The following is a 24,706-nucleotide window of genomic DNA, read 5'->3' as shown; positions in this document are numbered from 1 at the left end:
TCTCTCTCTCTCTCTCTCTCTCTCTGGACAGCCTCTTGTCTCCTCCTTCTGCTCCTCTTCCCTGCCTCACTCTCTTTTTAACCACCCTCTCTTCTCCCCTTCCATCTCTGCCTCTCCCACCTTCCATGGAATCTAACCTCTGTCCCCCTCCCCCCTCCTTCCCCCTCCCCCCCCCTCTTTCTGAGTTCTGCCTGGGAACATCTTCCCCAGGTGGATTTACTGGAAGGCCGGAAGCTATGAATCCAGTGGCCTTTGAGCTGCCTGGAGATCCCAGCAAGTGAAATTTGAATCAGGAATGAGAATCCTGTCTGATAAAGCATGTTTTCAGCTCCACTGACAGGATTTGTGGAGCTACACCTCAGTATGCCTGCCTGGTATCTGGTGGCATCCATTCTATCCATTCTCGTTGGAATGCTCCGAGTATTAATTAAAAACCTTAAACACACATACTGTACATATGCAAAACAAAGGGCCTCTGGAGACTCGTTTGATGATCATTACAATCAAGAGAGGCAGGAAAGAAGATCAGCTCAGCAGCATTGAAAACTCCACATCCTAAAGTCATCCACAAGCCATAGGCTAACTGTAACAGTTGTAGGGGGGACCCAGATGCAGAGAGCTCGGCGAGGCAGGATTCCAGAAACAAAAAGGGCTTTAATGGAGCACGTCGAATCAGCAGGGCAACTCACAGGGACTAGGACACGTGGAAACATGCTCCATGAAACAAACAACAACTGACAAAGACTGACCAAAGACACCAAACCAAACAAGACACAGGTGAACTCAACAACACAAACGACACCACTGAAAGACAACCAACAAGATACAGGTGGTACTGATAAACACATAACACAGGGAAACACTAGGGCAGACAAAGTAAGGTTGGGGCATGGCCATGGGCGTGACACTAACCTGCGAAGCACCTGTTTATGAAGGTAGCACAGGGAACACTAGTCTACTGCAACAAGATATTCTATGCTTTTCAAGACAGACAGTGATTCATTTCATTTTCATCCAATAAATGTTGTCTTTGAAGTTACTGGTTGACAATTCATCTGTTTGAATGCATCACCCTTCCAATGTCAGACCAGTAAATGGATCAAGCTGCTTGGCTTTGAAACCTTTCCCCAAGAGACAAAGACAAACAGCTGGTGTGAAATCCAAGCACCCAAAGTTTAGTTCAAACTCCAACACACACACCCACACACACCCGCCCACACACACACACACACACACACACACACACAGGGGTTAGAGGTGAAGACACACACCTGGGTTGGAGCTGAGGTCCATTGAGTACAGTATAGCGCCCTCTCTGCCGACACTGAGGAGAAGCAGGAGCCAAAGTGTAAACACTGCTGCAGCAGACTCCTCATCTGTCCCAGTTAACCAACCAGTCAGAGAAACAGCTAGAGATGACAAAGAGTGCAACAGTCCCAGGCACTGCTGTGCTCTTCTCTCTCTTTCCCCAACCTCCACTTCCTGCCTCTCCTCTTCCTCCCCTCTCTCTTTCTCCTTCCTGTAGGTCTTCAGTGCACAGCTGCCAGCTCCTCCGTCTCCCACTCCTTGCCAAGTCAAACCGAGTCGGGATCCAGACAGATCACAGCCACAACAACCAGGTCAAGGTAAGGGGAGGTCTGGCTGGCCCTAACATGTACCTCTAGTCCTGGGTCTGGGAGTGGGGCGAACTCCAAGCCAAGAGAAGCACCAGGACCAGGAGACCCATGGAAGGGGCTGGGCTGCTGGCGAGGGGGCCGGCCTATTCTCTTCAGTGCTGTTAGGAAGTGGAAGGAGGGGTGGGGGGCTAGATGTTGTAAATCATTGGCCGCTGTGCTAGAGAGGTCTCCCTGGGCCACTAAATCAAACGATCGACTAATGGGCACCGGGCCAATTGACATACACTCCTCCTCTCTGACACACTCTATAAATACAGGCTGGATTGGGCTGGCTACTGTTGGTACATAGACACCGGGAGCTCTCTGGCCAAGTACAGGGTCTGTAAGAATCCTTCCCTCAACTTTTGAATTCCCATTCAGACTATAAGGCTAGTCAAACATAATAAGCTTCCATTAGGAGACATACAAAGTGCGCCATTGAACTAAGCGAACAGTCTGATTGAATTAAATACTGCCCTGTTTGCTGTGTTAAGCAGACAGGAAAGAGGGGGATGAAAAAAGAGGAGGGCCCTCCAAATATTTATCTGACATGAAATCAGCTTACGTACCATACTCAAGCGACCAAGTCAAGCATTCACAATGTTGACAAACAGCCTAAGAGTGTGCGCAGCGTGTACACCGACAGCAAAACAAAGGGGCTGAGTCTGTCATCGGAGACCTTGCTAACTTGATACACGAGGGGTTAAGGGAGTTGGGAGGGAAACCAGGGGGACGTTCGACACGTCAAATACCGATCCCCTCCATTAGGCTGTTATGCAAGAGACGGCTGTTTCCTGTCTCAGCCCTGGCCCCGGTATCAACCCTGTCCCTGTCCCAAGCCCTCGGCCTCAGCTGGAACCAGTCCTCATGTCCCTGATGGCCCTCGTCGATCATTCCTCCAGACACAAAGTTCCACGGCCTCACAGACTTGGCTTGGTGCTCTGTGGACTACGCAGAACTTAACAGCCGCTGAGATGCCACATGTACCCAAGGACTGCAGGCAGCCACGGACACACAGTGGAACAGTGGACGGCCAGCCTCTCGACTACCACAGCAGAGAGCCCCTCTCCAGTCCTCCTGTGATTCGCAGGCAGCTGCTTCTCCAAGAGTTGGACTGGCCCCTTTCCAAAGCCACTTGAAGAAAGTATGTACTGTTTGGGTGTGTTGGATCCTCCACCGGCCTGTCTTTTCTCAGGAAGAGAGGGCCTGTGTTACAGGATCTAGTGCACAGTAGTCCATCATGGCGGACAGATCCTAGGGCGGAGCAGAGGAACAGTCTCTCTCCCTGTCTGACGTACAGCCGGTCATTTACACATGCTTTATATCAGTGGACTTTGGTGTCCTTTGTTCTGTTCTCTGGGACAGGTCTATTGCTCTACACATTTACAATCAAATAAAACATGTCACATATTGTATACCGTAGTATCATTCCAATGAACAAAGGCTTGTCCAGATTAGAAATCAGAATTGCTCAGCTCATCCTAACACTTTATTTGCCTGTGTTGTTTTTGCTGTTGCCTGTTCCCCTTCTGAAGCAGATCCATCGCACTGAATCCTAAATTAAGCTTCCAAAAGAAATACAATTTCTTGCCTCACCACTGATATACCCCAAAGACAGACAATTTTCTGTATCATCACATACGTGCAGCTTCTTTAACTTTCGAGACAGGTGTTGCAGCAAAGTGGGAGAGTGAGAAAAGCCAGCCACCCTTTAATTTCTCTGAAGATGAAGAATAAGCTTTGTTTCAAGGAACTCTACTGCACCGGGGGCGAGATTCAATTTCAAAAAAGTTTAATCAAAAGGCTCCTGATGGCCCGCCTCAGTACTTGTTCAAAGAAACTTTAACACAACAAAGCAAAGACTGACTGAATAATGCCAGAATCCAATATGTGCCCCCAATCCAATGTGATAGAGAGAATTAATTGAGGGCACGAAGCGAAAACCTTTGGAGTAAAAAATTGCCATTGATTTTCTCACTGTCTTGAGAGGATAGATGACATTTTATTTCTTTTCTTCCCCAAACATCTATTCCACCGACCGAGTTCGCTTGATGTGTTAGCTTGAGGAGGAGCACAGAGCCGCCATCTCAGCCCACAACAAAGAGAAACAGAAAAACGAGAGACAGAGGTGGAGGGAGGAGAGGAGGCAGGGAGGGAAGGAGGGAGGGAGAGGGTGGAGGGAGGAGAGGAAGGAGAGGGATGGAGGGATGACAGAGGTTATGTAAGCCCTAATTAAGGACTATATTGTGGTGATGGAAAAGGTTTGTAACGACACAGCTTGATTTCCCTAACATGGTCAGCAGAGACACTTTGAAGATTTGTAATCAACATTGCTGTTTCTTATTGACAAAACGTCAATAACATTTCTGAATTTCACACTATAGTTGATAATACATTGGTATGAAAGAGGTTTGGAAGAACATCACAGATTTGTAAAAATGATTTACAACCATTTCAAGGACATTACAGCTTTTAAAATGATAATGTATTATAAAACAACACACGTGCACAAGCACACACACACACACAAACCGTTTAAACTACAATCTCAACGGTACGATGTTCACCCATCTCCTCCACAACTGAATGTGTCTCGTGTCATCAAGCCAACCCCTTCAAACGAATGGATGATTTGTGACTTCAAAAAACCCTGTCTGAGCTCAGAGGCAGAAACGAGCCGTCACAGTGTCATCCAGAAGCATCTCTGCCTCGTGCTTTGGATTCTCCACAAGAGAATCCATAAGCAACAACGTAGATGGCTGAGAGCGTCATCATGGCCAGCTGCAGGATATTGAGGTAGATGTGACTACATGCTCTGAGCCTTAATAGCAAGTACTGGGATCTGAGGAGACCCATCGTCACCAGCGCCAGGTTGTGTGACTCATCTGACTGGGTTCATCAGAGCAGGAGTCAGCTCCTGCTTGGTATTACAGCAATCCAGCCACACACTAATGGAAGGTGATGCCAACTGATCTTAACAAGCTCATCTGTTTGTTTGTTTTTGACAAAATGTCATGTTGAAATAGCCAGATAGTCCAAACAGAAACACAACTACATATTTAAATCGGCAGGATATTGTTTAATTTTGGGAAATGATCGCTAACTGGCAAAGGTCTGACTAAAACAGGTCAAGCCAGTTTTCTGATCATATTCTATTTGATTCAATGACCTCTGTCTATCTGGAGGATCACCAATCATCTGGCCAGTGGAAGAGACGACTATCAACAGTAACACACGGGCTGAGAGAAATGTCAACAGCAGTCAGTCAAACCCCTACTCCCCATGGAAACAACACTGGGCAGATTCTCAGATAGTATCTAATGGACCGCTCACACAAGAGTGAAGACACACACACACACACTCCCAAAGAGAGAAAGGGGGGGGATATCATGACCTTTCTGAAAATGTCATATCACAAAGAAAATTTGAGAGTGAAAGGCAAAAGAATATGTCATTTTCCAGGCAGTGGAGTGTGGAGGAGACAGCCTTAGTTATACAGCAAATGGAAATAGTTATACCAAATGAAACCACCTTATGAAAACTGTGTCAAATCACAAATCAGTCACTATCCAACTCATCCCTTGTATCCATTTCACCAGAGTAATATCCGTTGTTTATATACCTCATGCAATTATAACACTTCAAAAACAATGTTATATACAGCTGTCCAAGCTGCACAGATGGAAAAACACTTTAATGAAATTGGTTTGTACTGACAGGTTTATGTTGTATATAAACAAAAGGTAATGGATTGACCAAGAATGACTGAAGAAGCGTGATCACGAGAGTAGAAACAATGAAAAAAAAAAAACAGTAAGATAACCTGCAATATTAAACTAAAAGCAGCACATACAGGACACATAATTACCGAGTATTACTTTACAAAGAGAAAGGGCAGTTTTATCACCAGCATTCTCATAATTCATTTTACTCTTTGTATTAGACGCAGACATGCTTATAGGTCAGTATTTGAAATGGAAGAGTGATTCATAGTTGATGGTGACAGGACCCTTTGTAGGATTAAAACCAACTTGCTTTTTATACACCTCATAAATACCAATGTGTTCTGAGACTGGAGGGATGTCAGAAGGTTTGGTGGTGCAGTGGGGGAGGGCAGGGGCAGGGGCAGGGGGAGGGGGTCTGTCTGTGATCCAGTGGCACAGCAGTTATCAGAGGGGCCTCCTGGGGGGTCTATCACCTCAACAGTCTCTTCATTGTCTTTACAGGGCAAATGTGGGACCAAATCTGTCCTCCGTTTTGTTTTCAATGGCTGATTATAATCATCATATCTTATATATATATCGTATATTAACCCATTCTACATGGATTTCAGAGAATAGTTGGCCTCTATGTGTAGTGTCTTAATGCATGAGTCAGAATGCCAGTGACGTCCAGTATTAGCCCTTCACACTTTAGAGGTCATCTTGACATTAGACATCTTACTGCAACATATCCTAGGAGGCCAGTACGTCCAGGAGATGGGCAGACAACGCTGAGTAAGGAAACCAACACTGCTGTCGAGAACATAGACACAAGCGCATTGGTGGTTTGCAAACCTTGATGAAAAGTATCTCCTCCAGCTGCTTTATTTAATCAAAAGATGTCTTTGCAGTGCAGTGAAATAAATTGTTATTTAGAGATCATTTGTCCGAATAATCAGCGCATTAGTCTGAAGTAAACACTACAGGCCCCACGCTGTGCAGAACGAGTTCACATTACCCAGGGTGATTGACTGTCACAACCACCCTCACTGCTCTGCTGTACGAACACTTTCAAAACAGACGCAGCACAATGCCAATGCTAGTCTCAGAAGTGAAGCAGCGCACTGACAGAACGTAATATTGGTTGATGAGTGATCTGAACCTGACGATAAATGTGTTTATGTGTTTGTGTATCTTGCAAGGAACTGCTGGAGGAACATGACACACTCCAGAGTGCAGGCAGATAGTAGTGTGTGTGCGCTCCCTGCTCGTTTATGAAGGATCGGCGTTCCTGCTTCTGACTGGCATGTCAAAATGACCAATGGAAGCACCTCTAATCTTAGACACACGTCTGTCCACATCATGTAATAGTTAGCTGTAACACAAGAATGGCATTACTGTTCTTTCATGTTTAAATTAAGGGTCCATGTCATGCCCTAGAACAAAGTCAGTCTCTTAAGACTACCGGTGCTCTAACAGATACTAAATAATCACTGAAGTCTCATGAACAAGTCATGTGATCCAACCAAGGAGTGTGGGAAGCCCACAGAAGTTGTGCAGGTGGGCTGGGGCTGGAGGTGATGATGGAGTGTAGGTGGGCTGGAGGTGATGATGGAGTGTAGGTGGGCTGGAGGTGATGATGGAGTGTAGGTGGGCTGGAGGTGATGATGGAGTGTAGGTGGGCTGGAGGTGATGATGGAGTGTAGGTGGGCTGGAGGTGATGATGGAGTGTAGATGGGCTGGAGGTGATGATGGAGTGTAGGTGGGCTGGAGGTGATGATGGAGTGTAGGTGGGCTGGAGGTGATGATGGAGTGTAGGTGGGCTGGGGCTGGAGGTGATTATGGAGTGTAGGTGGGCTGGGGCTGGAGGTGATGATGGAGTGTAGGTGGGCTGGGGCTGGAGGTGATGATGGAGTGTAGGTGGGCTGGGGCTGGAGGTGATGATGGAGTGTAGGTGGGCTGGAGGTGATGATGGAGTGTAGGTGGGCTAGGGCTGGAGGTGATGATGGAGGTAAGGCAGACAGGTTTCAGACTCTTACATCAGCTGTGATTCGATGGAGGACTCTCATGCCTCTCATAGTGAATGTAAAACCCACTGATGCCTGAAGGGACTGACACTTCTGTTGTTGTTTTGGTTGTTGTCGTTGTCGTCTGTGTCATTCTTCCTATCTAGCCCCTCCTCTTTTTAAAAGCACAGCATGCCGAGAAGGTAACTGAAATGGAAGTGTTACTTCAACCAAATTTCATACAACATTATGATATTTCATGAGTCAATATTGGCTGAGAAGGAGAAATAAAATCCTCACTCCCCACTGACCTTGTTGACTGGGAGGGAGGGTAATGTTATGCTAGATCCATTTCACACAGATAGATGATCCTTTAACCATTACTGGGGCAGTGAATGTCGATAAGAATAAGATCAATGCATTTGTTTCCAAAAGAAAATAGCTTAACCTTCTCAAACTCTGAGGGATGTAAATAATGTTTTATCGGGTTCTCATAGATGTAGTTATTCTTATCACCACTTGAGGGCACTGCAACCATACTCTCACAATAGAACTCATGAGAAAGAAAGAACTACGATGCATTGTACAGCCTTTCTCGTACATTAAACCAGGGTAGCAACTGCTTATGTTGTGTTTATACATATAGCACAAACATAATTCAGCCTACCTCTAAGGGTACCAGCAAACACCTGATATACCCTTTGACTAGGATAAAAAAAGGCTTTGGTTGAGTAGCTGTAACTGTTAATATCTATTACTGTAATGAAGGTACAGTAATGGAACATTACCACTTACTGTTGCTTTGACTTAAAACCACACCATGAAGGCCTTTGGCTATCCACCTGCCTTGTGCAACTTAATCCAAGACTGTGGGTGAATTATTATAGGATGCCTCTGGGGGGGGGGGGGGGGGGGGTGGTCATGGAAACATTCCAGAAACTTCCAGAGTTGCCATGATGTGCACTGTGTCCAGTGAACACCTTCTCTGGCCTGGCCAGAACCATTCTAGGCATGTAGTACCGGTCCTTTCAGGCTTGGGAGACAGAGGAATGGGATTTCGTTTTTGGTATGTGTAAAAGCTGTGCCCGGGGCCAGTGGAGTGACATACTGAGAACACCAAAGACAGAGTGGGCTGAAGCTCTGGCTTTATTAGACATGTGGGAATGAAGGGGGCCTTGCGGTTTCCCCATCTTGAACACAGCAGGGTATACGCTGAACAGGGGCTTCTCTCCTCTGGCTGGGCTTTCTGAGGAATCACATGATTAATCTCAGCTCAACCTTGGCCCGCCCTTTGATCTACTGCTCGCCAAGCAGTGTCTAACAGTGCAAGACCAATGATTAGTTAGCTAACAGGTTACACGCTCAACTTTCAAACACCAACAAAGAAAACAGTTGTTTAATTTGCACGTCTACCAAAGAACTTAAAAAAGAAGAATGTATGAACCAAGCAGATCCAGTGTCTCTTGGAGATCTCAGTGAAGCAAATGTGCAAGGCAAATGTTTGGCCTTACAACAACATCAAAAGAGAAAGATGAAACAGGTCTCTTCTGTGTTACCCAGACTTTATGTTGCCCAGACTTTATGCCCAGACATTCAAATCCGCCTACACCTATTTGAGAGAGGAGCACAAGCCGGAGAGCTTGTGTCAGGGTTTCATGACACTTACTCTGATATAAACGCATAAACAGAGTCTCCTATTCTATCAAGCAGGCTCTGCAGTCATTTTCTCTCCCTCCTCCACTCCTTGTCGGAGGCTAAGAATAACGGGGGACGTTCGTGTGAGGATCTAAGATCCATAAAAAAAAACAGGGCCATGACTGTGCAATCGACATGTTCTGCACGCTGATGGTGCACTCAAGTCAAAACGCTGGAAGTAATGCATTGAACCATTCTAGCAGAACAACATCTGGCTTTTCTTTTCATTGTCCCTCCCTCCCTCCCTCCCTCCCTCCCTCCCTCCCTCCCTCCCTCCCTCCCTCCCTCCCTCCCTCCCTCCCTCCCTCCCTCCCTCCCTCCCTCCCTCCCTCCCTCCCTCCCCCCCCCCCCCCCCCTCCTTCTTTCGCTCCTCATTTGACTGTTTATCGCATTACAGCAACATGATGGAGCTTGTTTCACAAACAGCCCCGGTCAGGCCCTGGCAGGGTGCCAGGCAGGAAGTGTCAAACGGGGAGAGAGGGTTTGAGGGAGCAGGATAGAGAGAAGAGCAAATGAGAGAGTGAGTGCAACTGAGAGAGAGAGAGAGAGAGAGAGAGAGAGAGAGAGAGAGAGAGAGAGAGAGAGAGAGAGAGAGAGAGAGAGAGAGAGAGAGAGAGAGAGAGAGAGAGAGAGAGAGAGAGAGAGAGAGAGAGAGAGAGAGAGAGAGAGAGAGGGAGGGAGAGAGAGTGAAAAACTGTAGTGCTAAATTACAGTAGTTGGGGCCGAGCTGAAATTCTTCCTCAGAAGTAGGTGCCTAAACGGGCTCCTTCTTCTGTCTCGAGGCCCCCTGGCAGTCAACAGATACTTGGCCCTTGGCCAACCCCCATCATCACCTTACAGGACAATGGGCATCTGTATGGTCTGCTTTACCCACTCACCACTCTCTCTTTCACTCTTCTTTCCAGATACTCTCCCACTCTATCTCTGTGTGAATCTTGCCTCACCATGTCACCACTGCCAACCCCCCCCCCTCTCCCCACCACACACACACAAACACACACACTCTAAGTTCCCCCTGCCTCTCTGTTGGCCGAGCAGCACATGCAGATGCTGCTAGTCTGCAGATCTCTCTGTGTTGTAATGCGGCAGCCGGGACACATTTAGACCAATGGCATTTTGGACTTTTCCATTTAGTATCTCTGCTCGTCTTTGGGCTCTTTATTAGCTGGGTAATAGCTCCGTCCTTGTTTCCATCAATACAGACAGGGCAGACAGAGACAACACCAGTAGTGTTTCTGCTCTGACAATCCTTGCTCAAACGATGATTATAACGTTCCAGTCTTTCTGCATTTCTTGTTCAGGTGGTCAAAATAGGCAACAAAAGAAAATGTAGGCCTACTATAATTTGACGGGAAATCCTTAATAATCTCTTTTTAACAGACACGCTCACAATTGTAAATGTTCTTATGGAGGCACAGATTTATTTGACTGTTTCTACAGTGCAGTGGAAAAATAGAATAAACTGGTGCACTTGTAAACATAGCCCAATCAACACATTTCACTTTCTGCTGCAGAAGAGGTATGAGGTGTGTGTGCAAGTATACATGTGAGATCTGACAGACAAGCAGGCAGGCAGGACAGACAGACAGGCAGGCAGGCAGGCAGGCAGGCAGGCAGGCAGGCAGGCAGGCAGGCAGTTAGGCAGGCAGGCAGGCAGGCAGGCAGGCAGGCAGGCAGACAGGCAGGATAGGCAGGCAGGCAGGCAGGCAGGCAGACAGGCAGGATAGGCAGGCAGGCAGGCAGGCAGGCAGGCAGGCAGGCAGACAGGCAGGACAGGCAGGCAGGCAGGCAGGCAGACAGGCAGGCAGGCAGGCAGGCAGGCAGGCAGACAGGCAGGATAGGCAGACAGGCAGGATAGGCAGGCAGGCAGGCAGGCAGGCAGGCAGGCAGACAGGCAGGATAGGCAGGCAGGCAGGCAGGCAGGCAGACAGGCAGGACAGGCAGGCAGGCAGGCAGGCAGGCAGGCAGGCAGGCAGGCAGGCAGACAGGCAGGATAGGCAGGCAGGCATACACTGCTCCATGCCTGATGATGACAGTTGGACATCCATCCAGGGACAAACCAAGGGTCCATGTTTCTGTCCCAGTGACAGCCAGCCTGCAGCTCAGTCCTTCACTGAAAGGGAGGGAGCAGCCTCCCTAAATCACCCCTGACTGCTTGGGAACTTAATAACACTGTACCTGACAGCAGACCCCCCCCAGCTCCTAATCAATGGTGCAGTCAGCCACATCCACACACAAACACACATGCACACACACACACACACACACACACACACACACACACACACACATAAACACATGAATGCCAGTCACACACACACGCACACAAACACACATGCACACACACACACACATGCCTGTACACAAAAAGGTGTGCACGCACACACACCCACAGATGCCCGCATGTATGTCCTTGCAAGCAGGCACACATAGGTGAGCTCCCCAGGGCGGGGCTTCTAGTCAGAGAGTGGAGAGGGGCACAGCCCATCAGAACATGAGCTCATCCATAGGTACAAATCCAGCTGTGGATACCATCAGAACAATATAGCCTTTCACCAAGGTCAGGTGACAGAAACATGAATCCTGAGAAAGATTATATACATGGTGGCGTTTTGGAATAATAACTTGAAAATGAAGTTGCCATGGCACCAGAGTCTGACAGTTCTGTGTTTCCAGATGGAGTCTGTGGCATTTCAAATCCCCCCCCCCCCCCCCCCGACGAAGTCTTAGGTAGTACACAGTCGGCTCCTTCAGGACTAAAGCTGTTCCAGATTAATTACTACATGTCTGACAGAACCGTGGGCAACACTTTAATCTTTCATTAACTACCATGTAACTACATAGCAATGCCTACAGTGATGACATTGTAGTTACATAAGAACTGCCATGTAGTTACGCTTCACTGCGGTTTAGCAGTGCCACTTATTAAGTGAAACTTGGGCTTTTAGGAGTAAGTGGGTGGTAACATTTATCTTCTTTTGGTAACACCCCTGGCCCGTACTGTTAAAATAACATACACAGCCAATGCTTAATGCAATTTGATTAATTAATTGCAATTCCTATGTATGTGCAATGGATATATAACACACTGATGTATAATATACTGTACATATGATAATCTTGAGTCTTATTTAACTGCTCAATTATCATAACATAGGTGTTCCCCCCACCAACACCATATGGTTTCTCTTCCTCATAACATTTTATGTAAAGCACCTTGAGCTACAATTCTTGTATGAAATGTGTTAATATAAATAAAGTCTTACTTACTTACTTACTCACAAGAACCTCATTGTCATGCATAGCATATTGTGAGCAACCAAAATAAGTGCCAAAGGGAAGAACCGTAAGAGCATGTAGTTAAACAAGTTACAATTAAACAACATGAATTGCACTTATAGCGATTCACGTTGTTTAATTGTAACTTGTTGAACTACATGCTCTTATGGTTCTTCCCTTTGGCACTTATTTTGGTTGTTCACAATATGTGCTTCATGTTTTGGCTAGCCGCAACGTTTTTGGGGCTATCTTGTTGTAATCAGTGACCTATGCACTTTGTAAAGCTCTTTGGAAAAAAGCGTCTGCTAAATAAATACATGTAAATGTAAATACATAGCGCTAGGTTGCATCTTATCCTGTGACACGGAACCAAGATATTCTAAGGTTATACATTTGCATATTCATATATGCAAAGAAGATATGGGTCTCTCTTTAGTGTGGAAGTTCCAAATAAAAGGAGAAAAGAAACTATAGTTTCCACATTTATGTTTTTGTGGGATGTAGATTGTTTTTTAAAGCCCCTCATGAATTGAGTAATTATGATGTTGAAGTTCAACACTTTCAGAATTTGTATCATGGCAAATTGGTTTGACAGACAGAGCGGCCCACAAGCGCTAAAGATTTTCTCTCTCAAAATGTTATTCCAAACATACCATGCATTATCAGTCAGTGTCAAGCCACTGACAGCAAATGGTTATGAGTAACGTTATAACTTCGGTTTAAAAAAACTGTTTTTGTGTATCTGAGTCTCTCATAAGTCTACTCAATGTATCATGCAGGTCCGATGTTGATTGAAATTGCAATTTAATAAGAAGGTTTGGATTCCTCATGACCGAGAACACTTTTCTGGTTGTTAGACACAACATGGCTTGTATGTATTTCTCATTACTGCTACATGACCACACACTATTTATTTGACAGATGTTTGAACATCCCTCCTAAAGGAGGCTCAGGAGAGGTGTCCTACCTCACACACACTTGTCCACTTGTCTAAAGTCGACTCACAATACCACAACCAAAAGTGTATTAAATGATCGAATTGAGCGCAGGTTAGGCAAGTCTTTCTACAAGTATGCACGGTTTGTCCCTGGAGTGACTAGTCTACCAGCTACAGTGAGGAAAGGCGTTCGATAGCCGACCAAGGTCACAAAATGATAAAAAAAAGAGGGCATACATTGTTTCTCAAAACAGAGCTGGAACTAAGCACAGCTCTCTCTCTGAGGCTGGATTCAGACATCAAAATCTGTGCTTCTCACTTAACTCTTGGCATCAACAAAGATGTAAAAAAAGAGTACATGGTATAGAGTTAAAGTCTCAAGGTCAGTGGTGGGGTAAAGATCATGGTGATGGTGGTGTGTGTGTGTGTGGGGGGGGGGGGGGAGGACAAGAGAGGGAAAAGGATGAGCGCTCAAAATGTACTGTGGACTTTATCTGTTGTTCCCTACAGCATATCCGATGGATTGATTGGAGCTGGTCACGCATTCCCCCACAGGCCAGCTGAGGACCACAGACTTACAGCTGTGTCTGTGTTTACAGATGAATTCCCTGGACTCACATTCCCAGCATCGCTCTGCCTGGGAAAATGGACTCCCTTAGTACGGTCTGAACCAAGGACATCCTGGACAGTGTGTGCGTGTGTGTGTGTGTGTGCATGTGAGTTTTTGTGGGGGTTAACTCACAAGATAGCTACTGAACTCCAACACAGGTCAAAGGTCATGTCATCAAAGAAACAGGTTATGTCCCCCCCCAACAGCCCCCAGCATCTATAGCCTGACAGATGTCACACAGTCAGGACACAGGCGTCATCGTCTCTCCAATGTGTTTCTCCGTGCTTTCAGCTCCCAAACCCGATGTCATGAGCAAATTCTTCTATGAGTGTCACACGAGTGACAAGACACACTGGAGCTCTGCCGGCCTGTGCTGTGATGAGTCGGTCAGAGGAGCCACCTCGAATTCTGACGTTCACATTGCCGTGTCCCCTCAACAGCTATTCTACACCTTTTATGGCTTTGCTTTAATGCAAGAGAAAGAAGGGCTTGGACACTGACAAGATCATTAATTTAGTTATGCTTGTTACTCTACAGTTTTGACTCCAGCTTTGTGTGCTTCCTACGCTCCAAAATCCAACCTGTCCACCTGTACTTTCTGAACAAGACCTGAAGCGGAACTTCTTGTCAATAGAATTTCACTCAAGTCTAGCTGCCCCCCAAATATCACCACTGATGGTCATTTACTGACAGGACCCTAACAGTGAAGACAAAAGCCAGACAACACAAGCATAACACAGTTTAGGAATATGGTTGACAACAGGTCAGTTGTAGACTGATGTTATCACTACATTGAAATACCATGGAGTGACTGGACTTGGTGCTCTTACTGACTCATCATCACCATGGGCCATTCTTAAAGAGTTTTTTTTTTAATCCGTCTTACCTGGGACGACTTCAAACAGAAATTTTCCACCTTCATCCCCATTGGTTGGGTGCTCTGTAACCCTGTTTCCAGGTAAGAAAATGGTTCCCTAGAAACAAGAGAAAAGGAGAGCACATGGGAAAAAGAGAGAGAGAGAGGGTTAGGTGAAAATAAACAACTCCCGGACCCATCACATTCTAGCTTGTGGCCAACCCTTCCACAGCCTGTGTGCTGTCCGAGAACAGACCTGCTACTGTATGCAGCACATGCACTGTTTACATTTGTGCCAAGCTTGCACCTCTAGCCTTCTTCTTTGGTCAGAGGGGACATACAATTTTAACTCAGCATGGTTTGGAGCGATTAACATAGAGAAAAGTGCTTATTTCACCAAGGCGTTTTTTGGAGGATGCGGTTGAGGCAGGTGGGGGTGGGGCCAGGGGTGGGAGGAGGAGCCAGCAACTCTGCAGACTTTGTGCTGAAGCACCACTCCCCCAGGGAAGGGGGGGGGTCAGGATGACAGAGTTGATTTGTTATTCAATGTGACAATGTGACAATGTGGTGGCGTTATGGGGAACACCAACTCCTCTGCAGCCCCTGATGCTCCAACACCAACGAATAGATCAGTGTTTGACACTTGTGACCTGGAGTCAGCTTTAAATAGTCCCAACATCAGCATGTTCCAGCCCCCCCAAACCCCCTCCACTTCAACAACCTTGCTGGGCTATTCTTAGAACTATGCTAATTCCAGCTCCACCGGTCTGTGTGGGGACCACTGGTGAAGTGTGGAGCCAGCCTTCGCTTTCCTCCTCTCCTCCTCCACTCTCTGTTGCTCCACTTTCCACAAGTCTCTCTTTGTCCTTGTAATTGTGTCTACCTCTCTCCATCGCTGACTGTCAGCATTCAAGTTCAGGACTGACCAGATTAAAGCCGATTGAATCTTGTTATTCAAGATGTACACCCATGTAGCACTCCTGGTTCCTTGTGTATTAGAGGGAAGACAGTATGACATCAAACAAAGACAAAGACAGGTTTTGACTTGGGTTGATGTGCATCTGCGGCCTGTTCTCTAAGCCCCAGAGTATGATATGATGTACTTTCGTAGAGCAGAAAGGGGCCATTCATAGAACTGTCTGCAGATTGGATTACCAAAGATAATGCATGATGTAAAATAATCTCTGCTGGGCCAAAGGTAGCAGCCTTTATCAGTTTAGACACACAAGATGGAGAGACTCATGGCTCTCTTTCTTTGATTTTGATTTTAGATTTTGATTCTTCCTACCCTTTACTGGCTTTACTTCAGTAAATGTGTGGACTCTGTGCACTCATTCAAACTATAGCTCACTTCAGAGTAAACACCACTAGTGATGTAGTTGATCAGACCGACAAACGTCAATGACAAGCTTGGTATTTTGGAGGCAGTACCCTTTCTGTCTATTCATGTTCGGACCATATCGGCACCATTAAGAAGTATTCTATCTGGGAATGTTTTTAATGTTTCCAAGATGTGTGCTGATGCGTTGGTGTTAAAGGCCCATAAAGATAAACAGGATCTGAGGGCGGCTTCCTGCTGTGAAAGAGCTTTTAATGAGCCATGACCGTGACTAGAGGAAGTGCAAGCTGCACCTGAAGCCCCACATGTAGAGCCTTAATGGTGCTCATAAAGACAGCACAGACTTGCCCCCAAAATGAAGGGACATTTTTTATGTGGTCCACAGGTTCTGCCAAACATCAATGTCCCGACCGGAAACTTCTGTTTATTGAGTACAACTGTTTCTCAAATGACAATAGTCTTTCATTCATGTCCTTTTGCCTCTGGTGTTAAGCAAACCGGCGATGACTTTCATCAAAAAAGGCTTCAGCACATGCTTCCCTCCCTTGTTCTTGACTGTTTTTTCCATTGACAATTAAGACAAGAAAGGCCTGTGAAATGAAATACAGTTTCAGAGCACAACAAGTAAAGCCACAGCCAACCCAGTGGATGACTTCAGCCTATAAAAAGCAGCTTGTTGTTAACACACCCTTCTGATTGCTAAGTGTAAGTGCAGGGGGTTGCAGATATACTGTAAGGGCCTGCTACAAAACCACAACACCAGACATATTATTCCTTTCCAATTCCCTACCACACTTTCCATAATGACACCCTTTTGGGTTGATGTTGTTTGCTGCACACAAACCCAGTTTCAGACAGGGCACTGTTTACCCTGTGCAGCCCAGCCCAGCCCAACGCAGAGGGGCTAAACACAGTTATGTAGATGCTGTATCGTAGCTACTGAAGCCAGACGTTACAATCCATCACAACCTTGTTGCCAGGGCTGTTTCTGGGCTTCTGTTACTTGTGGGCCAGTAGTTCGATTCTCACTATGACATTGCCCTCTGGAGTCAGGGCTGTTTTATTATGGTCATTAAGAACAGGGCTGTGAGCCAGCTCCTCTCTGACGAGTCAGAGCCCAGCATGGGAGCCTCTCCCCCTTCCTCTTTCTCCCTCAGGTATATTGTGGCCAGTCCAGAAAAGGGAAGTAGTGAACGGAAGTACGACGGACAAAATCATGTCCACATTTCGACAGTTCACTATGGCGCATGCCTTTGGTGACAGAAGTTAGTGCAGTGTCTTAATTTGTTCCCGCCCCCCCCCCATTCCCATCCGAGTTTGGCAGCTAAATGGTGTGTAAGAAGAGAAAGGCATCATTATGCCATAGGCATTTCCTACCAAGGAATGTTTGTGGTGATGTTTTTTTGTCAACCCTTGTTGGGTGGCTAAACTTATTTGAGGCAGAGATGTGAGACCAACTGTGAGTTTATTTACTGAAAAGTCAGAAAGAATAAATCGGTGGGCTATGAAACAATGACCAGGCAAAGTTGAAGACTTAATAGATTTCAAATTGTAAACAGCCAAATGTGAATGGCCACTAATGAGTCAATTAGGGAGCAGCCATTGATGAGGCCCAGTTCAATAAGAAGGTCATTAACTTTGACGGGTCAACCACTGGTCTTTTCATCCACTTATCATTATAGCCCTGTCCCAGTGGCCTCTGTTTGACTTAGGAAATGGAAGCAAAATCTTACTTACACATGAAACAGACAAAGTTTCTTCTAGAAGTTACTGAATAAAAACTAAGGGCTGCTGCAGTGTGTGCATGTGTGTGTGAAAATGAGTCGTACGTGGCAAGTAACTTTGCCAATGCACTGTGCTCTTTTTTTCTAGCCTTATCTATTCTGTCAGTGTGGCAGATAGGCCAATCCAATCATCCAGCAATCTCATAAACGCAATAAGGACACATATTTGGGGTAATTGATGTAATCCCCCCAAAATGGTACATTTTAACATTTTTAAAACTTCAATACATTAAGAGCTGGGTAGAATATTACAGTTCAAATGTGATTAACCTCAGATTTTCCATTACCCATATCGGGACTGTTTTTGAGTCCTATTTAAATCAACCACTACTAGCTTCATATATTTTCTTACCCTAAAGTGATGGATTCCATCTTAGGTATGACCAGTTCCATATTGCTTCAGGACTTCCTCCCAAATTGCACAATTCCATCCAGTTTGACACCAATTGCTATATTTGTGTGTTCGAAATGCAAATATATTTCGCAAATTCATTTCCGAGTGCTCACTAGTCATTGTAACATTCGATCAAAAGTCAAATGTCATTTGTGAAGTGGGGAACAGACTATGAAAAGAACTACACTCAGTTAGCTTTGAAGTAGAAGGGGATCATTGTGGAACAAGTCTACAGTGAGCATGCTTGATCTACAAGGGCCTGTGATACCTCTGCTTTGAAAGGTCGGAACAGTCTCTACTCCCACAAGCATCTCACCATCATCTGTAGATACCGTCACTGCTTCTGACACCAAAGTGCTGCTTTGGAGTTGGACTACTAATGGGACAATACATTATGGATGATGATTTGGTCTGGGTTGATCAGGGGATTCAAGTCAATTCAAGTACCCAACACAATATTAAAAGTAGTACACCAGATAAAAACCCAGTCGACGTGACACATATATATTGCATCTTACGTTTATGTTTATTACCACGTCCTGGAAAGCAAATATCTTTCATGGATTAAGCATCTTTTTATTCGGGATTAAAAAAACATTGACTCTGTGAGGATCATCATGCCCTTCATCTCATGGGAGGGACTTAGATGGACAGCAGGTATAATGACAGAGAGAGAGAGAGAGAGAGAGAGAGAGAGAGAGAGAGAGAGAGAGAGAGAGAGAGAGAGAGAGAGAGAGAGAGAGAGAGAGAGAGAGAGAGAGAGAGAGAGAGAGAGAGAGAGAGAGAGAGAGAGAGAGAGAGAGAGAGAGAGAGAGAGAGAGAGAGAGAGATAAAGTCTTCATAGATCGCAAACATCCTTTGTAGGAACAGAAGGTCATCCTCTGCTCTGCTAACGAATTTTCAAAATCTGTAATAATGTGCAAATATCTCAAGGATAATAGGTCATATAATCTCATGGTTGTATCTGACTCACACGTGCAGCTAACCACATAAACTCAGCCATCAATAAGATAGCAATCTCATGGCGTAGGTGGGCTTTATACTAAGGAATTATTTTCACCATTCAATGTCATTACAGTAAGGTTAGGTTTAGGTTTGCAATGCCCCCAGAAAAGTACTTCAAATGTGTCCTTGTAAATGACTGTTATTGTAGTAGTAATCGTGGAGTTGGTTGATTAATAACCTTGGCAGTCTGGGTGCTTCACCTTCAACTACCCTCAGCCGAGGCCCCTTACCTCGTCATTCGTCTATCTGGCTCAATCAGGTCTTTCTTAATGGATGGGAGGAATCAACAGTTGCTATTTATCTTCAGCAGATGGGTATATCTCAGTGGTCTTGGGTTGGAGAGAACATTGAATCTGACAAAGACGTTGGCCCCGTGTGAACCAGGCTGTTCCTGTTGCGATTAACAACCCTGTGAAAGCCTCTATTGATCTTATGGAGCCCCGCACAAGCCCCACAGCCTCCATCCTGCTGCCTAGGGCACTGCAGACATCGACGGAAGTGAGTGCTGGATCTGATCTGAGTTCAGTGTCCACACCCTCTGTCCTGAGAACATCCTCAATGATTGATCCAAGGCTAGATTTCAAACAAGCTTTGAAAAAGTACCAAGGAATCATTTTGTAGTCTCTTTAATTAGTCTCGGCCACAGGAGAAGCCTAGCCTCAGAATGATTTGATACATTTAATACATGAATGTACACCTTCCACCCTATCCACGTTCATCACTACCACTGAGATCTCAGAGAACTAAGGTGGAGGTTAACAAAGAGAGAAGGCAAGCTGTAAAGGACAAAGGCAGTGCCTCAAGCCCAGACGTGGGCCACAAATGTTTTACCTGGAAAGCAGCCCTTCATCTTCTGATGCTAACTTCAACGCAGGAGTGGGAGGTAATGCTGCGCATGATGAAATCTGAAATTAGCAAATGTTGTTATGTGTTGACAGGGCAACACGTGTAGAGGTTTGGCCAGTCACTGGGGTGGGTAGAAGATGCACTAATGATTCCACTGTTGAACTCATTAAACATTAGCTGTAAAATGCAACAGTCTGAACAATTATAGATATGTTATGGGTTTGCTAAATGCTGAAGGTGGAGAAGTCCAACAAATACTTTAGCAACAGCTTTCTCATTCAGTTCCTGGAACTGGTATTTCCTCCAGATAGTAATATGGAGTAAATAACATTCATTTGTTCTTTTCACATCAGGTATTAACATAAATACTGCAATAAAAAAGATCTCACTTATATTAATGGGTTACAACAAACAAATCAGCTCAGTGTTTTCTTGTAGACAACTGTCTCTGTGTTGGTCCTAGGATAAGATGGTCCGTCTCTTCTTCTTGAAAAGGGTTTTCTTTGTAAAAAAACATGAGTGTGTGTGTGTGTGAGTGCTGGACGAGCAGGGGCATGTCAAAGGCGTGCTGATGCCAAGCCCACACGTGCCAAGCCACACACACACACTCCAGTGACCTTTCAACTCTCCCCATTCCCATTCCTAACATTCCAACCATGCCTGAGAGGGGTTGGCCTGGACTCGAGGGACACAAAGTCCTTCTTCTGTGACAATGGCAATATCAAACGCTCTACATCCTCCTACTTGCACATCAAAAATCAAATACTAGACAACTATGGCAAGCATGACTGGGTACTTTTACATGCTATGATTGACTGAATGTGAGACAAACTGTGAGTATGTGTGTGTGTTTCTAGCTAGTGCCCCCTGTCGCATGCCAGTATGTCGCAAATCCCCTAGGCAACAGAAGAGGGCAGATGCTCATGCACCTGTGTCGGAGACTGCAATTAAGCTAACGAGGCAGGTAACGAATGGAGATATCATGTCACATGAGTGGTGTGATTAATAGACACTATAAAGCCTGCTCCACATCATCACCCTGTATCGGCTTCAACGCTCGTTGACTCCTATTACAGGACACACACACACATACTGGCTGGGCCTCACTGATGTTCAGTGTTACACAAAGGTAGGTGATCTGCTGGGTGGTATTCTGGCCATGTTCTCGGACTAGTGGAAACTCAGCCTTTGCTAATTTGTCTCAATGATTTGCTTGCGAAGTGTTCTTCAGGTCACAGATTACCAACTTTGAAAAAACTGCTTAATGCCTGGCCTAGTTTCACTCCAGTTTTTTTCCATGCAGACAAAAACGAGTTTTTGGAAGTATTGAAAATGTGCTGGCTTAATTTCAAAACTGGGCCAGGGTATGGAAAATGTTAGTTGCATGGAGAATGAGTCACTAAGGTAGGTCAGGCTTAAATAAATGACAGAAAAACACTGAGAAAAAAACATGCCTTGCACAAACAAATAAACTTTGTCAATGCATTCATTCATGTACAGTTTATTTAGCCAGTTCAATATAACAAAGAAACAATGTAATATCAAACAAGAAACCTATTGCCTATTTTCCATGCTCACTTCAATACAAAACTTTAGCATTCAGAGTGGAGCAGCATACTGGGAACAGGGGCCAGCATCTGACTGAGGTGTGACAGTTCTCTCCCACCAGCTAGACTTTGGGGTTTTGACTTTGTTTCACTTGGTGTGACTAACTGCCCACGATCACATCTGCAAAGTTTGGCCCTCAGAGGCTTCCATTCCATATTAGTCCAAAGATCCATCCATCTAATATGCATTCTAGATCTTCCCACAATGCAATACACAGACTTAAGTACCCTAATGCACTCCAACACTTTTCCATGCATTTGTGTTCCGCACTAAAAGTTGGATGGCTCACCCTTTAAAGCTACTTTTCATCCTAATTTTTCACTACCCAGCCAGTTATCAGCTTATTAAAATATCCCTCATTCAGCCAAGCGTGTGACATCAAAGTCCAGTACCTTGAGTGGACTAAATTGAGCTCCACTAATGAGCTGATAGGAGCTTGTTTTTTGTGCCTTTGATTCTCATGCTGAGTTACTGGCATCAATACTGAACCGTATGTTTCTTTGTACAAATGTAATTCACAAAACTGTATAGGCCACATTTCTTGCAACTCATATTCAATGTAATACACTACACTGAGAACTTTATATATCAATCAGCTTCTTTGTGTGTGTGCACAAATGCGCATGTGAGTTTGTGAGTGTCTACTCCCAGGGCCTTGTCAGAGCATGCCTAGAGAGCAGGCTGCCTGGTTACAGTAACTTGAGAGACTGGGCCTGTTGTCTGCCTCAGTCATTGTCTGCTCTCCATGACTCAGTCTGACTCTGTTCTGAAGACACAGCTGACTACTCCTACAGGCGCTCTGCAGTCAAATGGAGTCAAAACAGCCCATGGAATCAGACTCGACGCTCAGACCATTTCTTGTGTTACATCCTCATTTGCCATCTACAGTATTACAGCTGTGCTTGGCTATATAAATTGAACCGTGGCTGGTGAGATTCTTATTTAGCTCTGTTGTATTTTATCATTCATATTAGCACTTCCTGTCCAGCTGTCCACCTGCATTTGAGTACTGCCCCACCACTCAACCGTAACAGTTTATTGTCGGTGATCAGAGAAGTCTACTGCTAAGCATGCTATGTATAATCATGCTAAATAATCTTCTGAAGCACAGGTTGGAAAATAAAGTCCTTCAAAGTATATTTCATGAAGATTTAACCAAATGCAATCAATGATTTCCTTCCATATCCATGAACTTCAAATAGTTACACTAACTTTCATACACATGCTCAGTGTCCATTAATATTAACATGCTGAGTCACAGTACACTGTTTAATCAAAGTTTGGTGTGACTGACACTTCAACATGAGCCAGGTATACTCAGAGCTCACTTGAGCCACTAGCTAAGCGGTGATGCTGACTAACGCAGACAGTACGCCGCTTCGAGAGAGAGAGAGAGAGAGAGAGAGAGAGAGAGAGAGAGAGAGAGAGAGAGAGAGAGAGAGAGAGAGAGAGATAGAGAGAGAGAGAGAGGGAGTACACTGATGGAAAGGAGGAAGGTCCATTGTATTTCCTCTGCAATTTTGTTAAGACAATTAAATACATGTTCCCCCCCCCCCCTTCACCCCCTCACACCAGTTGCCCCCCAGTTACTATACACAACACAAAGGGGTACTGAGGAATCTAATACCGCATATCAGCACTGCCACATGACAACTCTACAAACATGACATATTCATTAGTCAGCAATTTAATGGAAAAAAGAGTCTGTTGAAAAGAGGATGGTGCTTCTGTCATTCACAGTATAACATGCTTCAAACTAAGAATGTGCTGAGAAACCCAGTCGTGTTGCAGGGAGTTGCAGGTTTGCTTGACTTACCAGGGCTTTGGTCTCCTCCTCATCTTTGTAATAGTGGAGCTGGTCTCCCCGTAGCACAAACCAACGGGTGTGCCAAGTCTTGACAAAGCCCCCTTGCTTCCTCAGCCACCCACACCTGATGACATTGTGCTTGACCTGGCTGTGGCCCTGGCCTCGCCCATGTTGTGGGCTGCTGTTGGACACAGCCTGGTCCTCCATGAGTAGACTGCTGGATCTCCCTGGACACACAAAGCAGAATAGGGTTGGAATGAAAGGGAACTTGACTGTTGTTGATGATGGACCGATGGTGTTAACGCCTGCTAACTCGCAGCTTTATCCTAAGTAGGCTTCTCTTGGAGATGGAGAGGCAGTAATGGTAGGTAGAGGGACAAGGAAACTCAGATATGTCATCCATTCACCAACCATAGGAATTGACATTGACTGTCATATCTGATATACAGTACACCCGGGACCATTTTGTTTTGGCTGTTTTCTGTTTTCTTAGTCCATAAAGCCTCTATTTGAATGTATCCAGATAAGCAAATGTGTTATGGCTTGTGATACAGCAACAGAGCCCCATACTGGCTGTGGGATGGGAGCAAAGGGCCTGCACGGAAATGTGGGAGGGAGGGAAAGGGCGTTCAGAGGCCACATAATAGACCATATTACCAAACTTTTACTTCATGAATCAGCTTTCTTCACCACTCTATCACCTTTTTCTGTCATCTAACACTCTCTCACTCTCTCTCTCTCTCTCTCTCTCTCTCTCTCTCTCTCTCTCTCTCTCTCTCCACCTACCTCTTTAAACAAAAAAGACAGACACTCACACAAACAACACAATATCTCACTTTTTGTCTCACTCTAAGTTTCTCGTTCTCTCTCTCTTTCTGGGCGTTACTTTTATGAGTTGTGAATGCCAATCCACTTAGAAGAGGGTGGATCAACTTTGTTCAAATACAATCGGCACATCAAAAGGACACTACCGTGTATTTGAGGTCAAGGCTTATGTTAACTAGTAGTACCTCCCTTTGTGTAGTAATTACCATTAGCACATGATAAGGATAAGCAGACTCTTCTCTGTCACAGCTAATTCATAAAAAACAGACCCCCTAAATGGAATAATCTTTTCAACAGATTACTTAAACCACACTTCATTACAAGAAGGAGATGTTTTGCTTGTGAGTACACTCACGCAT

At 45.2% G+C, this 24,706-nt stretch overlaps 1 protein-coding gene across 4 annotated transcripts in view; it reads right to left on the bottom strand.

The window, feature by feature from the left end:
- Positions 1-24,706, bottom strand: part of arhgap24 (Rho GTPase activating protein 24) — a 53,790-nt gene that overhangs the window by 22,074 nt on the left and 7,010 nt on the right. For 2 of the 4 annotated variants that reach the window (XM_084686936.1, XM_084686937.1), the window contains 2 exons: positions 23,532-23,749; positions 14,770-14,857 (listed from right to left, as the gene is read on the bottom strand). In XM_084686936.1, coding sequence (XP_084543062.1) covers positions 14,770-14,857; positions 23,532-23,729 — 286 coding nt within the window. In that variant the 5' untranslated portion in view covers positions 23,730-23,749. Of the gene's footprint in view, positions 1-1,271; positions 1,474-14,769; positions 14,858-20,092; positions 20,167-23,531; positions 23,750-24,706 lie in introns of those variants that run through there. The other 2 variants (XM_084686939.1, XM_084686938.1) reach the window with 2 other exon arrangements.

This window comes from Hypomesus nipponensis, chromosome 22, assembly GCF_054491055.1.
Source record: "Hypomesus nipponensis isolate SF chromosome 22, ASM5449105v1, whole genome shotgun sequence".
Lineage (NCBI taxonomy): Eukaryota > Metazoa > Chordata > Actinopteri > Osmeriformes > Osmeridae > Hypomesus > Hypomesus nipponensis.
Note: the sequence above shows the minus strand (reverse complement) of the source record. Positions and strands in the feature narration are given on the sequence as shown.